General features: G+C 32.7%; 1 protein-coding gene across 4 annotated transcripts in view; it reads left to right on the top strand.

Moving 5' to 3' along the window:
- LOC148626852 (receptor-type tyrosine-protein phosphatase alpha-like) overlaps positions 1–23,732 on the top strand; it is a 61,297-nt gene that overhangs the window by 12,967 nt on the left and 24,598 nt on the right. The window contains exons 5-18 of one of the 4 annotated variants that reach the window (XM_088549529.1): positions 2,496–2,699; positions 5,185–5,319; positions 8,648–8,782; positions 13,898–14,032; positions 14,537–14,674; positions 15,048–15,185; positions 16,332–16,466; positions 17,126–17,263; positions 17,738–17,875; positions 19,229–19,369; positions 20,598–20,709; positions 21,024–21,076; positions 22,107–22,540; positions 23,617–23,704. In XM_088549529.1, the coding sequence (XP_088405655.1) occupies positions 2,496–2,699; positions 5,185–5,319; positions 8,648–8,782; positions 13,898–14,032; positions 14,537–14,674; positions 15,048–15,185; positions 16,332–16,466; positions 17,126–17,263; positions 17,738–17,875; positions 19,229–19,369; positions 20,598–20,709; positions 21,024–21,076; positions 22,107–22,540; positions 23,617–23,704 (2,124 nt within the window). Of the gene's footprint in view, positions 1–2,495; positions 2,700–2,753; positions 4,370–5,184; positions 5,320–8,647; positions 8,783–13,897; positions 14,033–14,536; positions 14,675–15,047; positions 15,186–16,331; positions 16,467–17,125; positions 17,264–17,737; positions 17,876–19,228; positions 19,370–20,597; positions 20,710–21,023; positions 21,077–22,106; positions 22,541–23,616; positions 23,705–23,732 lie in introns of those variants that run through there. The other 3 variants (XM_088549765.1, XM_088549621.1, XM_088549685.1) reach the window with 3 other exon arrangements.

The raw sequence follows: 23,732 nt of genomic DNA, 5'->3' as shown, positions 1-23,732 counted from the left end.
TCATGTTATTTGTTGTGTATGTCTCTTTTCCCGGTCTAGTCTCTATTCTTGGATAATATCATGTTGCTTCCTTTGATTTAAAGTTCTTTAGCCACTTTAATCAATGAAAATGAAAATAATGTGCTGTAACATTTTATCACAATCGAATGCAGAGCTGTATCAAGCTTTCAAACTTGTGGTCGTATCAAGTTGCTCCCTGTATGCATTTTATTAAAAGGCATAGCTTTATTTGCTTGTCTGATCCAAAAAAAAAATCATCGTTTAGCTAGATCCTTTTATAGATAAAGTATTATTGCTAAAATCCTATTTCCGGTGATTATGAACATTTCATCTACCCCAAAGAACTTGAAACAAATGATACTATAGACACTGTGAATTCAGCTTCATATCTTGACCTTCACTTGGAGATCGATGGTAAAAGAAAACTATTTATAGTATTGGTGAAGAAAGCCATGTTTTTGTCATTTGTTTTGTTACTTACTTTTTATGTATGATTTTAGTTACTTTATGTTCTTAGGTGTGTATGTCTCCACGTCTGGTCTTTGTCCCTGTATTACATTCTTTTGATTACCGCTATAACCTAGGTTCCCTTGATTACTCTTTGAAATATAAATAAGATAAATTGCGGATAGCATGTATTATGGTGCGTGGGTGTTTGACATATGAAATAATGCAGTTTGAACACCACAAGTAATACCCATTTCTTTACGTAAAATATCGTTCAAAGTAAAATCTTATGAACAAGTAACACTTTAAGATAACTTAAACCAAAGCAGAGTATTATAAAAAGTGTGCATTTTTTCAAATCATTCAATCATAAGCTATCAATAAAAGGGTATAACAGGTCATGACTTGGTTTTAAAATAACAAACCTACTAGTCCATAAGCTGGGAAGGACAACCGGGCAACCCCTATTCGCAACTTTATGGTAAGATTTATATACATTTATATCTCCCTTTACCGTGTCAATTTGTCGCCAAAGAATATTCTCGGATTCTTTTTTCAGTATAAGCCTATATATGTACCCCGCTGTGTAAAAAAGCCAAGGTTGTTGTGACTAATTGTTAAATGTCTGAGCATTCCTGGGACAGCACGTATTAACAAACTAAACAGATTGAAGTATCACGATATCTCGTTTTTATCTCGATAAAATTACAATAACGGGTGATGTAGAAGAAATTCTGAAATTCTGAAAATTCCCATTTTTTCAATTTTATAGAAATTGTCACCCCAAATAGAAAATCTAAGTGCCTGAATAGATCAGATATCCTTGACATAATCATTGTTTTAGCTTTGAAGGCCTAAAATATGAGTTTAACAATGTCGATATGCCGTGATTGAGAATTTTGTTTACTGAGACCATTTTTCTAGGGGTAGGGAAATATTTTAACATATATTCGAAAATTCTTTCTTGAAATTACTCGTTCGTGATTATGTAGAAAATGAAATTATCTATCGAATGATATCAAATTTGAGACGTTTTAGTTTTAGCAATAACCTGTTGAGTGGAATTTATGTGACTTTTAACGAAAAATTTAAAATTCCATTTTTTGCATTTTTGATCAATTTTGACAACGAAAATCGCCACAAGTCATTAAAAGAACCTCAGCAGTATCAATAATGATAAGATGAAAACAGAAAATACCAAATAAGCCATTTTTTTACTGAAGCACAAATACCCTAGGGATTTTGTCATTGAAAAATATGTCAATTCAAGAGATTTTTCGGTGAGGTACAGGTACATTTAATTCATTTTATCCCAAAAACCCTAAGTGTTATCGCATTTGTTTTGATGCCATTGCTGAGACATTGGGCTACATGATGATTTAAATATATGTGTCAGTTTATGCATATGTAGGCTTTGTGGATTTGTCCATTATCGTCTTTTATGTGCAATGCTCCTCTTAAATCGACACCAGTAACAGTAAAGGGTGGTTCTAATGAAAGTCTGTCTTTAGGTAGTGATGATAGATCAAAAGCGGTATAGCCATTTCCAGAAATTATCGGCAAGCAATATTTTTTTGTAATACCATCGGACTTCGTGTCTAACAGACGGTATCATGTATTTGTTTAAGATATCTGTTTGTTGATTAAATACATATTTTTGAAACATGTATGCTAGAATATATTCGAGGATAAATTTGATTTCCAAACGTTTGTGTTAAAACGCAATGAATTGTATTAGTTAACACAACAGTGTCAAGTATGAAGTGAAACATACTGGATAATTTCCTTTCTTCTTTTCTTTCAGTAATACACTTGATTTGGTCCTAACAGTATTTATAAAATTTTGATTTATTGTAAAAACTGTATTGAAGGGAAAAAAATAATTGTACAATTATTCAAAATAATGAGAAAGCGTATAACATCTATACACATAGTTGTACGAAATGTGAATTTGATAAGCCATCTGTATTCAGCCCTTACGTAATCATTTATGTACGTTTTTATTACTTTTTAACTATGAATTTTCTATGTATTTGTTGCTTTTGTAGCCACTACGCAGAAAACTCGACTCGCAGGATACAAACTATATATATCAAATGCTTCATACCCCAGTATGGGACGACTTTGTAAAGAGGGAAATCAGTTCCCGGATTTTATACAAGATGCCGTCTGTGATATGACTGGTCGATATGTTTTGTTTTACACCAAAAAACAAAATGCCATTTTTGAAATGTGTGAGGTTGATGTATTTGGTGAGTACGTTCATAGTATCACAATAGAGATGTGTTAAGCGGCAATGAAGCTTTAATACTGACATGGACGACGGGGCAAAGGACTACGCGGATGGGGAAGTAAAGTCATAGTAAAAAACACACCGTCTATTACTATATCTTTCCATTGTATATGAATGTTTAATATCTTACTGTATGTTGAAACTACTAATTTTTAAAACTGTATGTATTTCTAGTAATTGACTCCTGCATGTATGATGCCCCACGCTCAAATGACACTTTAAAGACTAAACAATGAAACTCATTACTAATCTTTGAAACTTTAACGATGATACTGCTTATCATTAAAGTCATTACTTAGTGTCTATTTTATTTACAAAAATTGAGGGGAATGGGAAAAGAAGAAGAAGCCAACATTAGTCAACAGGGTATTGGGATCATGGCAAATGGGAAATTCGGAATGAGAAATTTACCTCGTATGGGAACTTTAATTTTACAGAAAATACTTTTAATCTTTTGTGATTGAGATTTTTTAATTAATTAAGTAAAAGATTTTTTTACTATTTAATAACCTCTTTTTTTAAATCATACGTCTTCAATGTAAGTAAATATTATTTGCCTTTGAACATTTTTAATACTTTGTTTTCAGATAATTCAAGACAAAAAAATAAATGTGGAAGTTTATTTTGTACTATTACAATACTTTGTTTTACCCTTTTATGTCTTCATCGTTAACAACAAATTTTGTACTTAAACAGTATTACAAAATTACCATCTGTTTTTGGAGTAGTATACCACTTATTTAAAAGTTGACATTTGCGTAGTAGTTTATATTGTATATTATTTTCTATTATAATAATTTTTCATTTCCTGACACTAAATCATTTCAATTAATTCTGTCATAATACCAAACATTGCATGCAAGTCTAGCGATATATGTCTAGGCTACAAACCACTAATGTCACTTCTCATATAGGCTTCAATTCTAATATCCTTAAGTTCAATGAGTTATGGAGCTTTTACCTTAAGTTTAACCCGAAGAAAACTATAAATTACATAAAAGCTGCATGCGTACACTAATAACCCTAAAAATATTATGTGGGGTTTACTACCCTTGCAGTGCTACGGCGGCTCCTCGAAGACAATGAGCTAAAAATGGAACAGGAATTTCCCTACATTTCACAAAAAGGGGCTTTCATGCAGAATTCATAAATAATATTTAATTCAGTAAGTTACAGTGACCATTTTATGTAAAAATAAAGGTAATATAATTCCATGCCAAACACAAGCTCGCTTTTGCAGATTGATGTGTGCTTTTTTCACAGCAACATAACACAAGTGTACTAAAACTTGTGTAGGACTATTTTTGCAAAAGCTCATTGGTTGAATTAGTGTTATGTACCCAGTCGACCGGAATAGGTATCAGATAGGTCTGCAGAAATGGGTCAGGAAAATGAATTCAAAGTGAAAGTAACATATAAAATGATTTGGAATTAAAACATGCAGTTCAATAACAACGACAAAATGTTAACATTATATTTACAGTATCTTTATCCTTAATTATTTATCTTTAAATGGACAACCATTTACCTATCCTAACTTTTCTTTTTCCAATGACTAAATGAATGTAAGAAAAATGTATCAGGGTGATGCTGTGTTGTAAGCTGTGATTCACTCATATTAAGTTTTAGGTAAGAATCCATTTATGTTACATTATATTCCATTATTTAACAGGAAGTGTTAAAGAATGTACTCGGGCTGAGATAACTCCCGTGCACCTCCATTCATCAACAAAAATGATTTTCAAGTACCCTTATGCTTCCCTTCAACTGAAACATTTATATATTACTTTTCTTTTTCTTTTCATACCACGTTTTGGCAAAAATCAATTTTTTAAATTTTTTATTTATTATAATTTTTTACTTCTACTTCATACAAAACAATGCAAATGAACGTATATAGATATCACTAGGCTGCTCAATATCTCAGCTTTTCACAATGGTACTAAAAAAGATGAAGTAATACAAATGTTGTAAATGACAATTTTGTTTGATACTGAGACAAGTTTTTTTCAGGGTAAGGGTAATATTGCTTAACATTTTAAAATTCTTTCATGAAAGTTACTTGTAGAAAATTAAATTATATATCGAATGATACCAATTTGAGAAGTTTTGGTTGAGCAAGGATCGAATTTATGGGACTTTTTATGGGGTGGGAAATCGAACATTTTTGATCAATATTTGAACAGGTCTTAAGTTTTAAACAGAAAATACCAAATAAGTCGGGTTTTTTATCGCAGCATTAATACTTCAGCGGTTTTAACATTGAAAAATATATCAATTTAAGCGATTTTTTCGGTGGGGTATTCGTACATGTATTTAATTTTACTCCAAAATTCTAAATATTGTGTTACCGCAATTATTTTGGTATTATTGCAAAGCTGAGATATCAAATATTTAAGGATTTATATATTTTAAAGTCATGAAGTAAGTTTTAATATACTTAGGATGTCATCAGGGAAAGTACGGAAATAACTGCGAATCAAGATGTTCAAAGCATTGCGTAAATCCATATCACTGTGAACTATATAATGGAAGATGTGAATGTTCAGCTGGATATAAAGGCCCTCTATGTGATTCAGGTATCTGAAATAATTATTTAAGAGAATTAACATTTTCGTTGACAGTAAAACGTCATGGTCATTTATAACATTTCTAGTTGAAGTATTGTTAAGTATTAAATAAAGAATTTTAAACAAAAAATAAACAATAAGAGCATATGACTTCAATGACATGTCCAAATATACAATGTAAACAACAGAAAAAAAAACAGTTACTTGTAAAAGATGAAAACAGCTCATAAAATACTATGCACAAACCGGTAGTGACACCAGGGGATGCTTAAAAGAGGTAAATATGTCCTACTTTTCTAGCGACATCTATTACATTGCAAGTGAGTGTCAATTTTGGAGCTGTAAATTTTGTAAGATGTGAAATCTAACTGACGATATCTTGTTTTATCGGTGAGATAAAAAGTTCATATCGGTCAATTAAATACTTAAGAAGAATAAAGAAGTGATGACAGTAACAAAGGATGAATATATCCCTGTTTTAGAATCTTATTTGACAGATCCTTTTTTTTACTTAGAAAGTAAGTGTACAGATTGCGTGTCGGCCAAGGATAAAAAAGTTTCACTCTCAACCGTCCACTGTCATTTATGTACTTGCTCGACAGTAGAAAAATGTGTTTTAGTTGTCTTTTTAATCATACGTTTTTTTTAGTAGATAGGATGCAAGCCTTTCTTTACCTAAGTATTATTTAGAATCAACATATCATCTTTATAACTGAAACTACAATTTAAAGACTGTTCTAGTAGGGGCTTCCGTAAAGAAAGTTCATACAAATATAGAAAATAACTTACAAGAATGTCGCTTACTTTTTTCCATATGTATTAAATTGATACGTTATAAGACGTCATTAAGAATACAAGGTTATTTGACCAATTAAGGGTTCTCCAGGAGCAAATACATCACAGTAGAAATCGAATACATACTTTCAGTTTGTTTGTTTGTTGGGGTTTAACGTCCGAGCAGCAATATTTCAGCTATATTCAGACGTTGAACATGAAATTGATGATAAAATGAACTTGAATGATGATGAAATGAAAAAGGGATGGGACACAAGGACAATGGGGTCGACAATTTTTGATTGCCACTGGAAATAGGGAGAGGTGGGTAGGGTCGGGCAATTTAGCCTCCTGTGGAGGAGCCCTATGGGTCCTACTCCGGGAGAATACCATAGTAGGGTTCTTTAACGTGCGAGGAACGTGGCATCTTTCCCAACACGGTGCACCACTATGGTTTGCGGTCAGGTTTTTCGTATTAATGTCTGACAACCCCAGCATGTAACACGCCAGGGGTACCCCATTCCACCACCTGGGGCACACATCCCAGTTGCTTTGTGGGCAGAGCGCGCTAGCCCCCGGCTAGGGATCTGAGCACTATTTAGTCGCCTTTTACGACAAGCTTAGCGCTGCTGCAGGCCTACTCTTTGAACTCCCGGACCTGCACGGGATCATACTTTCAGCAAAATGGCAAAAATATTATAGTAATCAACCAAAACCTACCTATTAAATATGCTTCTAGGTAATAAAGCTTTGACTAGACACCTATTGATATGCTTGACAAAAAATATTAAAATGAGTACAACTTAATGGATGTTTGTATAGTTTTCCGTCTTGTATTCGCGACCAAACTTAATATAAGAGTTGAAAAACTTCGTAACAGTAAGTTATAAGATATTGTGTTTTCACTCAATAGATATGGGATATTCAGTTAAGTGTCGATGAACAATAAGGTTTAACGAGTGCGCAGTTCAGTATCAATTTTGATGTGAATTATCAGAATTTATGACTAATCTTACAAGGAACATTCTACAATTTACTGTTATCCATATGTTTCAGTTGTTAAAGGAAAATGTGCATTATTTTTGATACGCTGTTTGGATGTGAAAAAAAATTCTGCAAATTCCGTATGAATGGTAATAACAAAATTATCGAACTGATAAAATCTAGACAATATTAAAAAAAAAGTCTGTTTAGCAATTGCAGTTGGTAAAAATCGGAAAGTTGGACACCAACAATCTGACTTGGTACATGCATTTTCAAATGAATAGTTGGTTAAACTATGTCTTACAGCGTGCTTTATACCGCTTTCATTACTGTTCAATTTTTCCGGCCTATGTCAACACAAATTTGCCGTACATTTTGTATGAAATTTCCATATTGTCAAATCAAAGAAGATATGAACAATAAATAAATGCAAATAAAAGGAACTAAATACAATTAAAAATAAGTAAATTCAAGACATGAGCTTCAAAATAAGTGAATAAATATAAGTTCATAATTAAAGTAATAAAAAAAATAGTTTATTGCCTTTGAGAAATAAGCCTCGATCATGTAACATAGAACATACTTAAGGATGTCCAGTAGTTCATTTTGGATTTTTTATCAGATTTTCGGGATTGTCGTGTTTTACTCAACTAAATCCCTAAACATTTTGGTTATTGAATTAATATTTTCTTCTTCTCTTATCGTTATAAACATCGTTTTAATCAAAAACCTTGTTAGCCTTGTTTTTTCATAGTTTCAAGAAGATTTATATGTGCCAATGCAAAGTCAATTAAAATTCGAGAGTACTCCGTTTCCAGACAATTTTTAGCTCCTTATATCTCGAGAACGAAATCATTGGCCTAAAACTTTCATTAGGTTTCTTTTCTACAAATCTATACCAAAAATTTAGAAAAGTTTTTATTTTAACATTGAGCAGCGAACATTAAAAAAACAACTGTGTTGCTTTTAATTTGTCATCGGTTTTTGCTGTAATTTCAATATAAGAACCAGGTAAATCATCGAAAAAATACATTGAACATGCCATATTGAAAGTACAAGTGAATGAAAAACTTGTATCCACTGAAATATCTCGCCATCTCCGAAACACATTTATTTGAACTTAACTCAAACAACTTCTTAGAATATCATATCATAAAGTCATGGACAAAATAAAAAACAAAAAACAAAAATACCGGCAGACAAAGATCAAGATCCTTTCCTCAAAGGAAATAAAAACACAATCGAGCAAACAGAAAACCAGAGATGAAAGAATCTTAGTCTATATCTAGTACAGTTTGGATTTCATGAGATTCAAACATGAAAAAGATGGCAAAACATCATCTTTATATATAAACCTCGAATCCATCTTATCCAATTATTATGGCATTGCTTTAATCGTACTTTTACGTTTGATACTTACTCTGCTTTTTTGTCTAATTAATTTGTCTGATTTTTTTATATATAAAACTCGAATATATCTTATCAATATTAGCTTCAGTATTTCTCAATTTGTATTTGTTGCATATTCGAAACTTATCACGCTGCATTTTATTTTATTACTGGTATACTATTTTTAAAGTGTGTCCATCTCGATTCTTTGGTAAATTGTGTATGCAGCAATGTCATTGTCATCATGAGGGATGTGACCACATCACTGGAAAATGTAACTATCAGGGATGTCTACCTGGTTGGAGGGGCTTATCATGTGATATAGGTATGTGCTTCACGACTTTTATAGTGGTAATATTAGTTAAGTTTTTGCTCATGAAAATTGTTTGTTTCCGTGTTTATAAATGCTAACAATCTATTTTGTCATTAGTTCACTTTATTTTACTTAAAATTTAAAATTTTTTAAATTCTAGAAATTTCTAGTCTCTATGTTTTGTTGAAAAATAAAAGCAAAACCTGATTTAACAGGAATACCATTATTTCAATGAACCCAGCAGGACAGGAAAAAAATAAGATAAACGACTAATAAAAGATTCATTTTGACGATTTAAAATATGAATTATTGGTTATTGAGTTGCAATCTGAATCTTAACTATATTGATTATTTTTCAATTAATCAATTTATTGATGAAAATTATATGCTTTATTAAGGTAAATTGTGGTATATGGACAAGATGTTTGTATATATACAAAGGAATCTGCCAACCAGCAAACTTAATGGGTATCGGATCGTCCAGTCATGACGATGCAGCACAAACAAAATAATTATATAAGTCTAAAGGATTGTACAACGATACGGATAAAGATGTTAACACACTATAATAAAGTATATAATGGGCAAAATTTTCAGTCAACAAATGACCTTCTTCAGTGCCCTAAATAAACTGAGTGTGTATGAAAGTAAATGGTCTGTGAACACAACTCACTACCTACCTAATCAGGTGAATACCTGTGACGTATAAATATTTTTTAACAAAGATCTTGAACATTGTGCTATAGACACACGTTGTGTGTTGCTCTTGAATGCTGAACTATACTTACCATTACTTACAAATAAATGGCACAGCTATGGGTACCAAAATGGCTCCGTCTTATGCCAACATTTTCATGGGAAAATTTGAAAAAGAACTACTTGAATCCTTTATAGAAAAGCCTCTGTCCTGACATAGATTTATTGACGACGTGGATATGAAGTGGACACATGATGAAGAAGAACTAAACAATTTTATCGCTCGTGCCAACAATCAACATCTTTCAATTAAGTTCACTCACGAAACATCTGCTACTAACATCTCATTCCTCGATACCTCCAGCACATTATCGGGGGGAGAGCTCTCCACGGACCTATGCTCAACTGACACACATCAATATCTTATGCCTAAGAGCTGTCATCCATCTCACCTGACTAAGAGTATACCATTCAGTCAAGCTCTTAGGCTAAGACGCATTTGTTCAAATGACGAATCATTAAAGAAACGTCTAGGTCAACTGAAGAACAATTTAAGAAGAAGGGGATATAGATACAAGACCATCAAAGAAGGGTTCCAAAAAATTCACAATATCCCAAGAAGTAGTCTGTTATAAAACAAGGCAAAGAAAAAATGTAAAAGAACCCCTTGTGTTCTAACATACCATCCCTGCCTTAAAAACAGCCACAACACCATTCGTGAGCACTGGGCCTCTGTCGAGAGAAACTCAACATTATCCAAAGTCTTTCCCGAACCACCTATGATTGCTTTCAGACAGCCAGACAGTTTGCGTAGTCTACTTGTGAGGGCTGAAATATCTAAGCCCAACTTGACTCCAGGCGAGAGTCGCTCCTGTGGTGACAAAAGGTGTAAATGTTGCAACCAAATGCACCACACGTCATCATTCACCAGCACAGTCACGGGGAAACGCTACAAAATATTTTGCAACGTGCACTGCAAGAGCGCTAATGTAATATATTTGCTCCACTGTCCCATTTGTGGCCTTCAATATGTTGGTGAATCTAAACAGCCTTTTCACTAGCGCTTGAACGGACACAGGAGCGACCTAACAAAAAAGCCTTTACTCCCAGTGAGTCAACACTTCAGATTACCTAACCACTGCCTCGATGATTTCAGCAAAATGAAAATCTTCATCGTGGAACAAAACACGATCTGGAGCGATCTACAGAGAGTGAAGCGGGAGGGATTTTGGATAAAAGAACTCCGTGTTTTACACCCACACGGAATTATCAATAAACATTAAGTTCTTCCTATTTTGTATAGTTTTTGTGTTTGTAAATATATTTATTTTTATAGTTCAGTATTCAAGAGCAACACACAACGTGTGTCTATAGCACAATGTTCAAGATCTTTGTTAAAAAATATTTATACGTCACAGGTATTCACCTGATTAGGTAGTGAGTTGTGTTCACAGACCATTTACTTTCATACACACTCAGTTTATTTAAGGCACTGAAGAAGGTCATTTTTTGACTGAAAATTTTGCCCATTATATACTTTTATTATAGTGTGTTAACATCTTTATCGGTATCGTTGTACAATCCTTTCGACTTTTACCTGACATTATTCGCTCCACAGAAATTTGAAATTTTTAATAAGTTGCGTTAACGATTAAACAACATCGGCAAAGTTTGAACTTATTTTTTTAAGAAACCAATCATATGAGTACCCAATATCCCATAAATTGTTTTTTTTTTTAAGGTAGAGCAGGGAACTGAACAGTTGCTTTCACTTTAGCCATCAAGGCTTTAATTTATCCTTAACCTTAGTAGCCAACTGTTCATTTACAAAATCCTTTTTGTCAAAGATTAACACCAAAGTTAGCAGTTGATAACTTCTCAGATGTTTAATATGATCAGACCAATCATCAGATAATAAAAACAGAACAATAATTTAGATCCTGTTTACGTATTTTTAAATTTGCAAGATTTCATTGATTGGATAGATACAAAAGGATATAACTCGGGGTTATAACTCCTTCATTATTCCCTGGAATTTTTCCTGTGCATATTTTTTTAATACCAAATGGCATTACATTGTATTGAGAAAGTAATCAAAGGAACCAAGGTTATCGCGGTAATCAAAAGAATGTAATCCAGGGACAAAGACCAGACATGGAAAACAGACATACACAACAAAGAACATAAAGTAACTAAAATCATACATACAAAGTAACAAAAGTAAATGAACAACTTGGACTCCACTAAAAACTGGGAGCATGGACCAGGTGCACCGGTAAGGTAAGCGTCCTCTGCTTTTCTAGAAACACCCGCTGAGTTTCTCATAAAAAGTCAGGTCCCGGGTAGACAAACGAGGAAAAGAAAACTATGACTCGCTGAATAAATCAGTTTTCATGGTGCAGATGGATACACCATAACGATCCACCAGTTCATGATGACTACCATAAAACTTCTGTAGTGATGGCTTCATCTTGTTGCAACATAAACCTGTTCCAATAGACTGTTCGTTAGAAGTCATGAAGTCCGATTGGCTCATTTGTTTTTGTTACTTTGTATATATGATTTTAATTACTTTATGTTCTTTGTTGTGTATGTCTGTTTTCCATGTCTGGTCTTTGTCCCTGGATTACATTATTTCAAATACCACTAGAACCTTGGTTCCCTTGATTAATCTACCATCAGTTTAATTTTATACTGATTAGGTTTTGCAAAAGTACTCTTACCACAAAAAAAAATCAAAACGTTATTTTTCTTTACGATAACAATCGACTGTACCTATACCGGAATAAATAAATTCGAATTTTATACGTTTGAATTGAACGATAAACTTGATATAAATGAAATGTACAAAAATGGTTAGGAAGTAGAAAATGAAACGAAAATGAAAATGAAAATATAAAAAGATAAAAAAGAAAACATAAATAAAACTCATCCCCTGTGTAATGATATTAGAGTTCACTGTAGAGTAATACTCATGCCCCTGTGTCGTGCACGAATATACCGGTCTAATTTTGTAAAATCTTAATTAAAAAGTTGAAAGTTAATGGATGTATATTTTAGATTGGCAAGATGTAAATTATTCGATGGCTCAAACTGTATTCAAATGCATACGTTATCCTTTTTGTACTCTGTCGTATTGGTTCTCAACTAAACATCAGTTTTGAGGTCATCAAACTAAACTAACATCTTCAAAAATATAGTTACAAACTTCTCAAGGCAGGACAAGAATCTACAATTTGTTCTAAAACTTAAATATGTAAGCATAGTTACAGGTTTAATGACAATTTTCGTACAATATTTATACATTATAATATGATGTCCTTAAAAGGCTAAAGGACCGCAGCTGTGATTGATTTTCCATTACTATATGAGCAACACGCGACTCATTGGGCTTGGCTTGCTTGTGTATAAATTACTGCCCACCTTAATTATCTAAACAGACACACGTTATATTCCGATTGTATCAACTGTTTTAATTCATTTCAGTAGCGTGAATGAACATCAAGTTTATATTTGATACAAATATCAAACGTTATGTTTTAGAAAAATTATATTATATTCCGCAAAAAAAACACACTTACACACGTACGCGGCAGCACGTGCCACGTAGGCAGGTATGAATACAAACAATAACAATTGTCAATAAATGAAACATTGTACCTGTCTGTGTGAACACTGTGACCATGTAATGCAAACAACTATTGTCATATCTAACTTCGTTCTGATTAATTCGCCCTTTCCTTCCTTATAAAAAATACAAAACAAAATTTCACTAGCGATCATTTCAACTGACACAGCGTAAAATGTACAGCCAAATATGGACAAAAATGGCAGGTCTAAGGTTACCGTAATAGGTCACGAAAATGTAAAAAAAAGTCCTATAAGAATCAAAGTAAATCACGGAAACTCGCAATCTCTTGGGGCATAAGTGGTCAGCTAGTAGTAAAACAATGATCAAATGTAGTTTCCCTGATTTATTTAATTAATTTTTTCAATCCTACTCCAAACATTTTTAGATTTTCCTTTCATTTGCGAAATTCGTGTACAGGCCGAAAATAAACATGAAAGAGAAAAAGTACACGGTGGATACTAGTCACATGTGTTGTAAAGAAAATAGCACTGAAGAAATGTTTCCATATTATATCAACTCAAGTAATGTTTGTATTATCATCTTTCATCATATTTTTAATAAAAAAAAACACTGAATTCAACAGATGTTATTGACTGCACTTTATGTATCCATAACAAATGGTAGTAAGGTATCTATAACACTAAAAATAATTGATATCTTGGCGATGAATTATATGATGAATATAATATGATATGATATGGGTTTTTCCATATAACATCCAAAAATAACATACTTCTCGGTCCTTATAGAATTTCGTCAATAATATTTATATTCTGTTAAACTATATCACTTTGAAACAGGTTGTGTCGCCCCAAACTTTGGAAGAAACTGCGAGCAGCAATGTCATTGTCTACATAAGGAATGTGACTCCGTCAACGGAAAATGTCTCTCTAGTGGATGTAAAACAGGTTGGAGAGGATCATCATGTGATCAACGTGTGTATTACTATATGCAGTGTGTTAAAATTTAAATGGCTGTACCGATTTATTCACAGTAATATATTTGTATTACAAGATTAAAAGGATACACTCAATTTTCTAAATCACTTCTAGTAAAAGTAGAAATATAGATCCATGAAGCTGCGATATCTTACAGTGTCTACTTTGAGTTTTATCTAAAGATAGGGATATGAAAATCGAGCTTCTATCAAGAGAAATCTTCGAATGAACTTAGACTTATCGTGTATATCGCCCATAATGAAAGTATAACTTCCTAAGGAGACATACAAAAATACTAATCATATATATATTGTAAATTTTGATATGCTGGACATGTTAGTGTTGATTTGTGCATTATAGAATGATCATACTCTTTAAATTCTAGTTAAACGCGATTAGAGTTAAATTGATCGATGATAATAAATATTTACCCATTAAATCAGTTTCAAGTAAACTAACATAAAGATGGGTATCACCTAGCTATTTGTTACTGCTCTCCAGATTGTTTTAATGGAACATTTGGAGAGAATTGTCAGGAAACCTGTCATTGTCTCAGTATTGTAAACTGTGACCATGTGACAGGACGCTGCCCAAATGGTCAATGTAAAGCAGGATGGAATGGCACAGCATGTAATATCAGTAAGTAAAATTCAGAGTTTTTTATGCTGGTCTAATGTATCATTCTGCATTTATTCACCCATATAGCAAGTGTACAATAAAAGAAAAAGCACGGTTCAATATGTTGGTAAGCAAATCGTCTGTTATATAAAGATAATAATTCAGGCCATGGTCAGCCGGGCTAAAAATTGTTTATTCTTATAATAAAGAAGAGAAAACTTAATTGTATTCAGAATTTACAACAGTATAAAACTTAAGCAATAACAAAACAAAAACAAAACAGAAAGAACCCTAAAAAAAACAAAAACATAACACAAAGAACCCTAAAAAACAAGAAGCAACTAAAATATTGGAAAGAATATAATATTAAATTTATGTTGGTTTGTTTCGACAGACTGTCAACCTCCATGGTTTGGTTCAAACTGTAGACAGGAATGTCATTGTTTGAATGGCACTGGTTGTAACGCTGTAGATGGAACATGCGATATTGGGTTGTGTCAGCCTGGATGGAGGGGATTGTCCTGCAATCAAAGTTAGTTTTTTTTACTTTACAATACGCTTGAAACATGTATAAGTTGACGATTGGTCGTGGTATTAAGTGGGGATGATGCCACTGCCTGTGGACTAAAGGTCCCAGAGGGTAATCCCCAACCAGTAGCCAGACTTATATCAGATTCTGTTTATCATATTTATGAAATTTGCAGTATGACAAATTAAAAATAAAAACTTAAACACTGCGGCGTCATTCCTTGTAATGCACATAATAAATCTTGTCGGATTTGTCTTCCTACATATATTTCGACATGGGTTTGAATGCTTCTTGTTTACAATTATTAATGGATTTATATTTTCCTATGTATTTGATTTAAATTTTAGTTGAATTGTGTGTACAGGATATCGAAATTTGCAATATATATGATTGGTATGTTATATTTGTATGTAGCGCACAACTAAAATACAATTTTCGTTAGAAGTTTTAATATATATCAAAATTGTATTCAATACATTTGTGGCACAAGTGTACCATATATATACATTATGCATTTACTAATAGCATTTCTGATGGATATCTTTAATATTTTTATTATCATACTTTCCAACACTCTCGAACGAAGAGATTGTGGAAAACCATAAATCTGTGCTAACCTCTTTTAGTCTTTCTACCAAGGACAATAATTGTGATTTACCATCTATGTACTGGATTCCTAAACTCCATAAGAATCCATACAAACAACATTTCATAGCTGGATCTGCAAAATGTACCACCAAACCTCTTTCAAAACTTTTCACTTCTATACTCACAACTGTCAAAGAGGCTCTGCAGTCCTACCACAACACTTGTTACTCCCGTAGTGATATTAATTCAATGTGGATCCTGAAAAATTCGAAAGATCTTTTGGAGACAAACAGTGCAAGACTATTATCTGAATATAATAGCATTAAAACCTATGATTTTTCAACACTGTATACTTTTATTCCCCGTTCTCAGTTTTTTTTTATGAAAATATTCATTAATATATAAGTAATTTCTTAAATCTCGACATATGAAGGAATTCTATTCAGATATTTAAATATATTTAATGTTTCAAGTTCAAGCTCCTGGGTGATATGCATTAATTCTAAAAATATATCAATGATTTTTTTTATTATGTTGTTAAACGATATCACCTTGATACAGGATGTGTCGCCCCAAACTTCGGAAGAAACTGTGAGCAACAATGCCATTGTCAAAATGGGGGATGTAACCACGTCAATGGAAGATGTTCCTCTCCTGAATGTCAGTCAGGTTGGAGTGGACCATCGTGTGATCACCGTATGTGTTACTATATAATATATGCAGTACTGTGAAGTAAAGTGAAAAAAATCATTTGATTTGTTTTTATATTTTTTTTCAATTTTGTTGTTGATGTAAAAAAAAATTGCACAAACACTTTATTCATATGTATTATTCATATGCGTGTTGTTGTTGTTCTTTTTATTTTCGTCTCTATTTGTTCTTCAAATAATGGTATATGCATTTTTGTAACCCTGCTTACCTTTTAATTTAAAGTATTAATGGGTGTTGATATTTGTACTGGTTTGTTTACATTGCCCCTACAAGAGATTTTTAACGCCATATACCGAGTTCGTTCCCTCAATAACCTCTTCCTTAAGAAGTAATATTGTAGAGCTGAAAATTTTTACTTTCTACTACGGAAATTATTTATTCATATGGGTATGAAATATAACTTTCTTCATATAAATTTGAAATGACACATTGACGTAATTGTTATTATGATCCGTACTAATAACGATGAATATTACAAAATACTTCTAGCTAAGGAGACATATATTCATAAATATATCAATGGAAACGATATGTATCTAAATTTCATTTTAAAGATGATAATGAATATTTCACAATTAGTATCAGTTTCTATTTACACTAACATAAAGATGGGTTTCACTTACCTATGTGATACTGCTCTCCAGATTGTCCTCATGGAACGTTTGGGCAGAATTGTCATGGAACCTGTCGTTGTTTCAATAATGTAAACTGTGATCATGTGACTGGACGCTGCCCAGATGATCAGTGTGAAGCAGGATGGAATGGCACAGCATGCATTCTCAGTAAGTAAATTTGTTTAGGGTTATTTTATACTGATGTTCATTGTGTTGTCATTCTTCTGTAAACGTGGATTGTTTAGTACAATTACGGATTCCAAGTAGTTGTTTTTTTTTTTCATATTTTGAAATTTAACAACCCTGTTATAACAGTTAATGAATTATTCAAACAATATTACGGTCATCTATGTAAATCTGCATGATAGTAAAATATGTAGAAAAGCTTGCTATGATTTATGTAAACATAGCAAATTATCAAAAAGATGAATATTTCTTAATCATTATAGCTTACAATTGCTATTGAAACCTGTATACGAATGATGCAACATTTTTGTGACCAAAATCTAGTCCACGCTATAGAAGAAAATATATTTAAAATAAACAGTGAATTTTTATACAAAAAATATCCTGTAATTCTAGGAGAACGACTTAACAAATGAAGGGATGAAATTTGTAAATCATGTTGGTTCGTTTTGACAGACTGTCAACCTCCATGGTTTGGATCAAACTGTAGACAGGAATGTCATTGTTTGAATGGCACTGGTTGTGACCCTACAAACGGAACATGTGATATCGGGCTGTGTCAGCCTGGATGGAGGGGATTGTCCTGCAATCAAAGTAAGTTTCAATTCAATATACTAAAAGTGTATGTAAATGTATCTGACATAAACTGGCTATCTCAATGAACGCACAATTAAAACACACTTCCGTTGAATGTTTCAATGTATATCCAAATGTTATTCAATGTATTTGTGTACCGCATTTAACTTTCGTACATATATATCAATTTATTGATTGGTGTTTAACTTTAACGCCAAAGCATCAATATTTCAGCTTTTTCCGCGCAATGACGATGAAATTATGATGAAATGAAAAATGGGATGGAACACGAAGATAATAGGGGTTTCCATTGTCACTGGAACTTGGGAGAGATGGGTAGGATCTGGCAATTTACCCTTCTTTCTCAACACCATGCACCACTATGGTCTGCGGTCAGGTTTTCCGTATTAATGCTTAACGACCTCAGCATGTAGCATGCCAGGGGAACCCATTCCAACACCTCAACACAAATCCCTGAAATTTTGTTGGCAGAGCGGCATAGCCTCTGGCCAGGTTTCTGAGCGCTATTTAGTTGCCTTTTTCCGACGAGGTGAACGCTGCTACAAGCATATTCGTTTAATACCCGGACCTGCAAGGAGCCGTGAGATAGAAGTAGCAAATAGATATGATTCATTTTGCGCTGGTTAAGGTTTAACTGGTCATCTCAAAATTATATTTTTACTGATTTACGCTACACAGCATTTTCCATACTAAAAACTAAAGTGTCAGTTTGACTCGTCCCTACGAAGACTGTTTATGACCAAAATACCATATCCGTCTTCGACGGCAGTTTATGACAACAAATTGCTTCGTTAATTTCCCAAAGATGGGAATACATCTTGTACACCTGTTGATAAGATATTTCAACATGTTTTAACTCAGATCAAATGTTGGAATCGGTGTGGTTTTTTTTAACAAAGAGGCATTTTTACTTCCTTACACTGAGTAAGCATATCTTCTAGTCAATCACGCAGAACTGATTTTGGCTTCTTATGTGGAAGAGTAAGGATTGACTTATTCATTAATAATTGTAGTTAGTTTGCTTTTTTCCTCTTTTGTTGCACCATTTATCGATATTCTTGTCTTTTCTTGTGACTTTTAACAACTATTAGTATAGATCAAATAATTTTTTATATATATTTATTTAACGGGCATCCTTTTGAAAAGCAACCGCTTTCTTTATGTGGGTATGAAGTATTGTTCATGAATAAGATGACCACATTGACATATGTCTGCTACAGAATACAATAACTTTCTTAATAAAACAGAACAATTGAAGAAAAAAAATTAAACGCGTTATGTTGTGTTTGTCGTTTTATAAAAAAAATCATGATAACCACAAAGCAGTGTTAACTGGAACTTTTTTTAAAGAATGTCATCCTGGAAACTATGGTGACGGTTGTGCCTATACTTGTTTCGGTTGTATAGGGAACGTATGTGATCCACGGAATGGAGAATGTGAAAAGGAAGGGTGTATTACTGGTTTTACAGGACTTCGTTGTCAGTTTCAGGGTGAATAATATAATATTTATTTTTTGCTCAGACATGTATGTTTTTCACTCTATTGCAATAATACTACAGATACAGTGGGCAATACGGTTTAAAACGTCTTAGATACAAAAACAGCTTTTTAAATAACTTAAACTTGACCAAAGATATAATAAAGAATGCTGATGTAACTGTTGACACATGTATTGCAAAGTCAAAGTATATATTGTTAAAAAAAAAACTTGTGAACTTTATAGAACATTAGAAAAAAATTGCTACTATCTTTTTATACTGCAACTGTTCTACTCTATACTAACAATTGATATACCGCCACTAAATGAAAACAACTTTATGTTGTGACGTCTCCACGTCACACCGAATCAAAACCGTTGGTTTTTTTTCTGCAAAATATAGCTACTTACATTTTATAATGTCTGTATAAATAGTAATCTAAGGAACCAATATTCTAGCGGAAATAAAAAGAATGTAATCTAGGGACAACGACCAGTTATGGAAAACAGACATACATAAAAATAATATAAAATAATCAAAGTAATACGTATAAAGCAACAAAAGTAAATGAGCAATTTGGAATCAACTAAAAACTGGGAGCTTGGACCAGGTGCACCGGTAGGGTAAGCGTCTTCTGCTTTTTTAGAAACAACTGCACATTAGAAGTCAAGTCCGGGATAGACGAAAGAGGAAAGGAAAGATGTGTATGATGATAACAATAATACACTGACTTAACAAAAACTTTAAATATACAAATTCGAATCGAACAAGTATAAGTAGTCTGTATATATACACCTTGAGGTTTAAGTCTCATTCGTATGTCGTTTAAATATCAGGTGTTAGTGCAACTTTATTTTTTGTATCTGAAAAAGTTAAAATTGCATATAAATCCCGTGTAACATTGAATAAACTACATCATTTTTTCAATCAATTTATTTAAATCAGTGTTTTCATAACTGACTTGTTTAGATTATATGGAAATCCCACACCATATTGAGTAATAGAGAAATAGAAACTTAATCCGGTATGTTCTTTTCAAACGAACACTCTGGTAATAACACGTCTATATATTGCATTTTACAACCATTACATTAAACCAAATCAAATGGAAATCATAGAAATATAGATCACAATCTTCAAACTTATAATTTTGTATTATGATCTCTGCGTATCTTGCTCAACAAGGGCCTTTGATTGGTAAAATAAAATAATGCTTAATGTTTAATTTTCCTTGAATTAGACGCATCGTTAAACGCATTGGCTACATCAAATACCTTAGGAGGGGCTATTGGTGGAATAGTTGGACTTCTTATCGCCTTTTTGATTGGAATATTATTTGCATACATTTTAAGGTTAGACTGTGAATTACAATTGTATGTGCTCTTTTTACTATTCCTTTTGACTATTACCCATCATTCATCAATTCGGTAACAGCGTCAGTACTTACTGAGTATGACCATTTCAACGATACAAACAGACATTTAGTTTCCGATTATGATAATTGATCTCTTTGTGAAAACGTTTCATTTTTCTTTCAGACACAATTATTTGTGATACTTGTGACTTCACATTTATTAATGAAGTGTTCCGTTTTGTCGAAGTTTCTATTTTCCCTTCACAACGCAAAGATGAAGATGTTTTTGTATTGTTCTTTTTCTCATTACAGAAAACGACATTATCGTGAAAATAAAGATGGAAAACAAAGTAATCAAGTAGCTGGTAATGTGGTGTATTAGCAATATATTTGAATATTTATGAAAAGTAGTTAAAAATAAACGGAAAATATACGTACGAGGTTGACGTATCAAAAACTTCCTAAAAACGGATTGATTGATTATTGATTATTAGGGTTTAACGCCCCAGCAGCAATATGAAATGGATGATAAAATGAAAATGAAATGATGAAATGAAAAATGGGATGGGATACGAGGGTAATGGGGTCGGCAAATTAGGAATAGGGAGAGGCGGGTATGTCAGGCAATTTAGCCTGCTTTGACGGAGGCCAATGGTTCCTACTCCGAAAGAATACCACAAAAGGGATCTTTTACGTGCAAGAAGTGGCATCTTTCCAAACACGGTGCACCCTTTATTGCCTTTTATTCTTCTAAAAACGGAAAAAAACAAAACAAAGCAATTGACTAAACGATTAATAAGCCGAACTGAAAAGTTCTTATTTATATTCCTTTAAAAAAAAATTGAATGAACAACAGGAGTATCCTGATTCCCTTTCCCTGATCTTTATTAATCAACACATCAGATTACTTAATATTTCAATAATTTGATAATAGCGAATGCGGTATTAAAATGATCTTGTGTACTTCTCCGTCTAAGAATTAGGCAAAATGTGTATTATGTGTGGCACATAAAGGGAAAACAGAGATTTTATTGCATTAGCAATATCCGTCAAAGTGTTCCTAAAATTTTCCTTTTTAAGATTTGTTTTGAAAAGTCAAATTTAGTTGAAATGCACTATGTAAAAATGGCGGGAAAATTTCCCGCACTTTTACCTTAAATAAGCAGTCAAAAATATCTACGTCACAGATGCATCAGGATAAATTTAAATAACTTTTTAGTTGTTTATTAGATATATAGAATATATGAAGAAAGAAAACCGAATTGAGAAATATGATGTGCAACCCATTGCCTGATTCTTACACAGAATGGTAATTAAATAAATTTAAAATTTCATGACTATTATAATCCAAATTCAGTACTTCATTGTATGAACATATTTTGAAATGTTTATCAGTCAATCCAAAACGTGGAACAAGAGAAGAATATGCTGTTGTACAGGAACACTCTAATGTCGTCGTTTCTACAAATAATGTCAACCAACCTAATGTTGAGTACGCAGTTGTTAATAATCGATTAGACATTCATCTGAATGGATCTGTAGATCTTCCAAGAAGTGATACGGGGATTTCACGTGCGGAATGCTCTAATATTATTAAATCTTTGGGTCATGCACAACAGGGTCATTCATCAGGTTCTATCGCTATGGGAGACGTCGATGACAAGCGTTCAGCAAATGGTTTTGTTGCTGATAAAACCATTGAAGAGGACAATGTGTACTGGAATGATTATTCTATAGAGACAATGACAACCAATGGAATAGCTATCACTGATTTAGCTGCTGTCATAGATAGGAAGAAGATAAAGGACGAATTTAAAACTGAATTTGAGGTATGTTTCCAACCAAAAACCCGTTTTTGGGGGTTTTTTTTGCATGCTACCTTTTTAAAGCTGCGAAATTAATATTATTCATTCTTTTTTATATCTTAGTTATTGTTCTCTTGATCGTCCAGTTTTCAAATCAAGAAATCAAGAATGTATTCCAGGGATAAAAACCAGACATGGGAAAAAGACAAACACAACAAAGGACATAAAATAACCAAAATATACATACATACGAAGTAACAAAAATTAATGAGTAACTCTGGCCCCAAAAAACTGGGAGCATGGATTAGTGTACTGGTAAGGTAAGCGTCCTCTGCTTTTCTAGAAACACCTACTGAGTTGCTCATAAAAGAGTCAAGTCCAGAATAGACGAAAGTAGAAAGGAAAACTATGATTGAAACAAGTCAGTCTTCGAGGTGAAAGTGGATACACCGTAACGATCTACGAGTTCATGATGACGACCATAAAACTTCTGTAGTGATGACTTCAATCTTGTAGCAACATAACCCACTTCCAGAACCTAATTGTAAGATATCTAGTACGATACAAAAAGTCTGCGTAATTTCGGCAAGCTCTGGCTTAACGTATGGGTTGTGATATGAACACTCCATACGCAGCTACTGAAGGGATGTCGTCACAGATGAAAGGAAAGTTGACAATACCGAGTGAAATGTGATCGCGTTTGACATTCATGTTTCTGATTTTCACAATTATGCCCGATTCTAACAAATACTGACACTTAATAAGCGTTTTGCTTCCATTCAAATATATAAACATATTTGTGTTCACAAAAATGTTACTAAAAAGGTAAGAGAAAATTGCTTGTAACATTTAGAAACTGTTGAGGTGCTAACATGCTTTTTACTTTTTTTCTTTCAAAACTAGTGACTTCAAAACTTGAAAATAAGACAATTTTCATATATTTAGAAGTTAGTTATGGAATTGATTAAATTTGTTTTCATGTAATTGAGTTTATTTATATTGTTTGAGATTTATTATTAAAAATGCAGTTCACTATAAACATGCATGTATTTGTTGCGATTTAAAACATAAACAAAACAGGTTAATACCAATCTTTTCAGACATTATCCAAAGGAGCAGTTTTGTCTTCCTCTGAAGGTCAGAAGGAGGAAAATACGAAAAAGAACCGCTATTTGACCACTTTTCCATGTACGCATAGATAGGTTTACGTATGTAA

Source organism: Perna viridis, chromosome 1, assembly GCF_037379345.1.
Source record: "Perna viridis isolate PV_CMFRI_1.1 ecotype Kerala chromosome 1, ASM3737934v1, whole genome shotgun sequence".
In the NCBI taxonomy this organism is placed as follows: Eukaryota; Metazoa; Mollusca; class Bivalvia; order Mytilida; family Mytilidae; genus Perna; species Perna viridis.
This window is presented reverse-complemented; position numbering and strand designations above follow the sequence as displayed.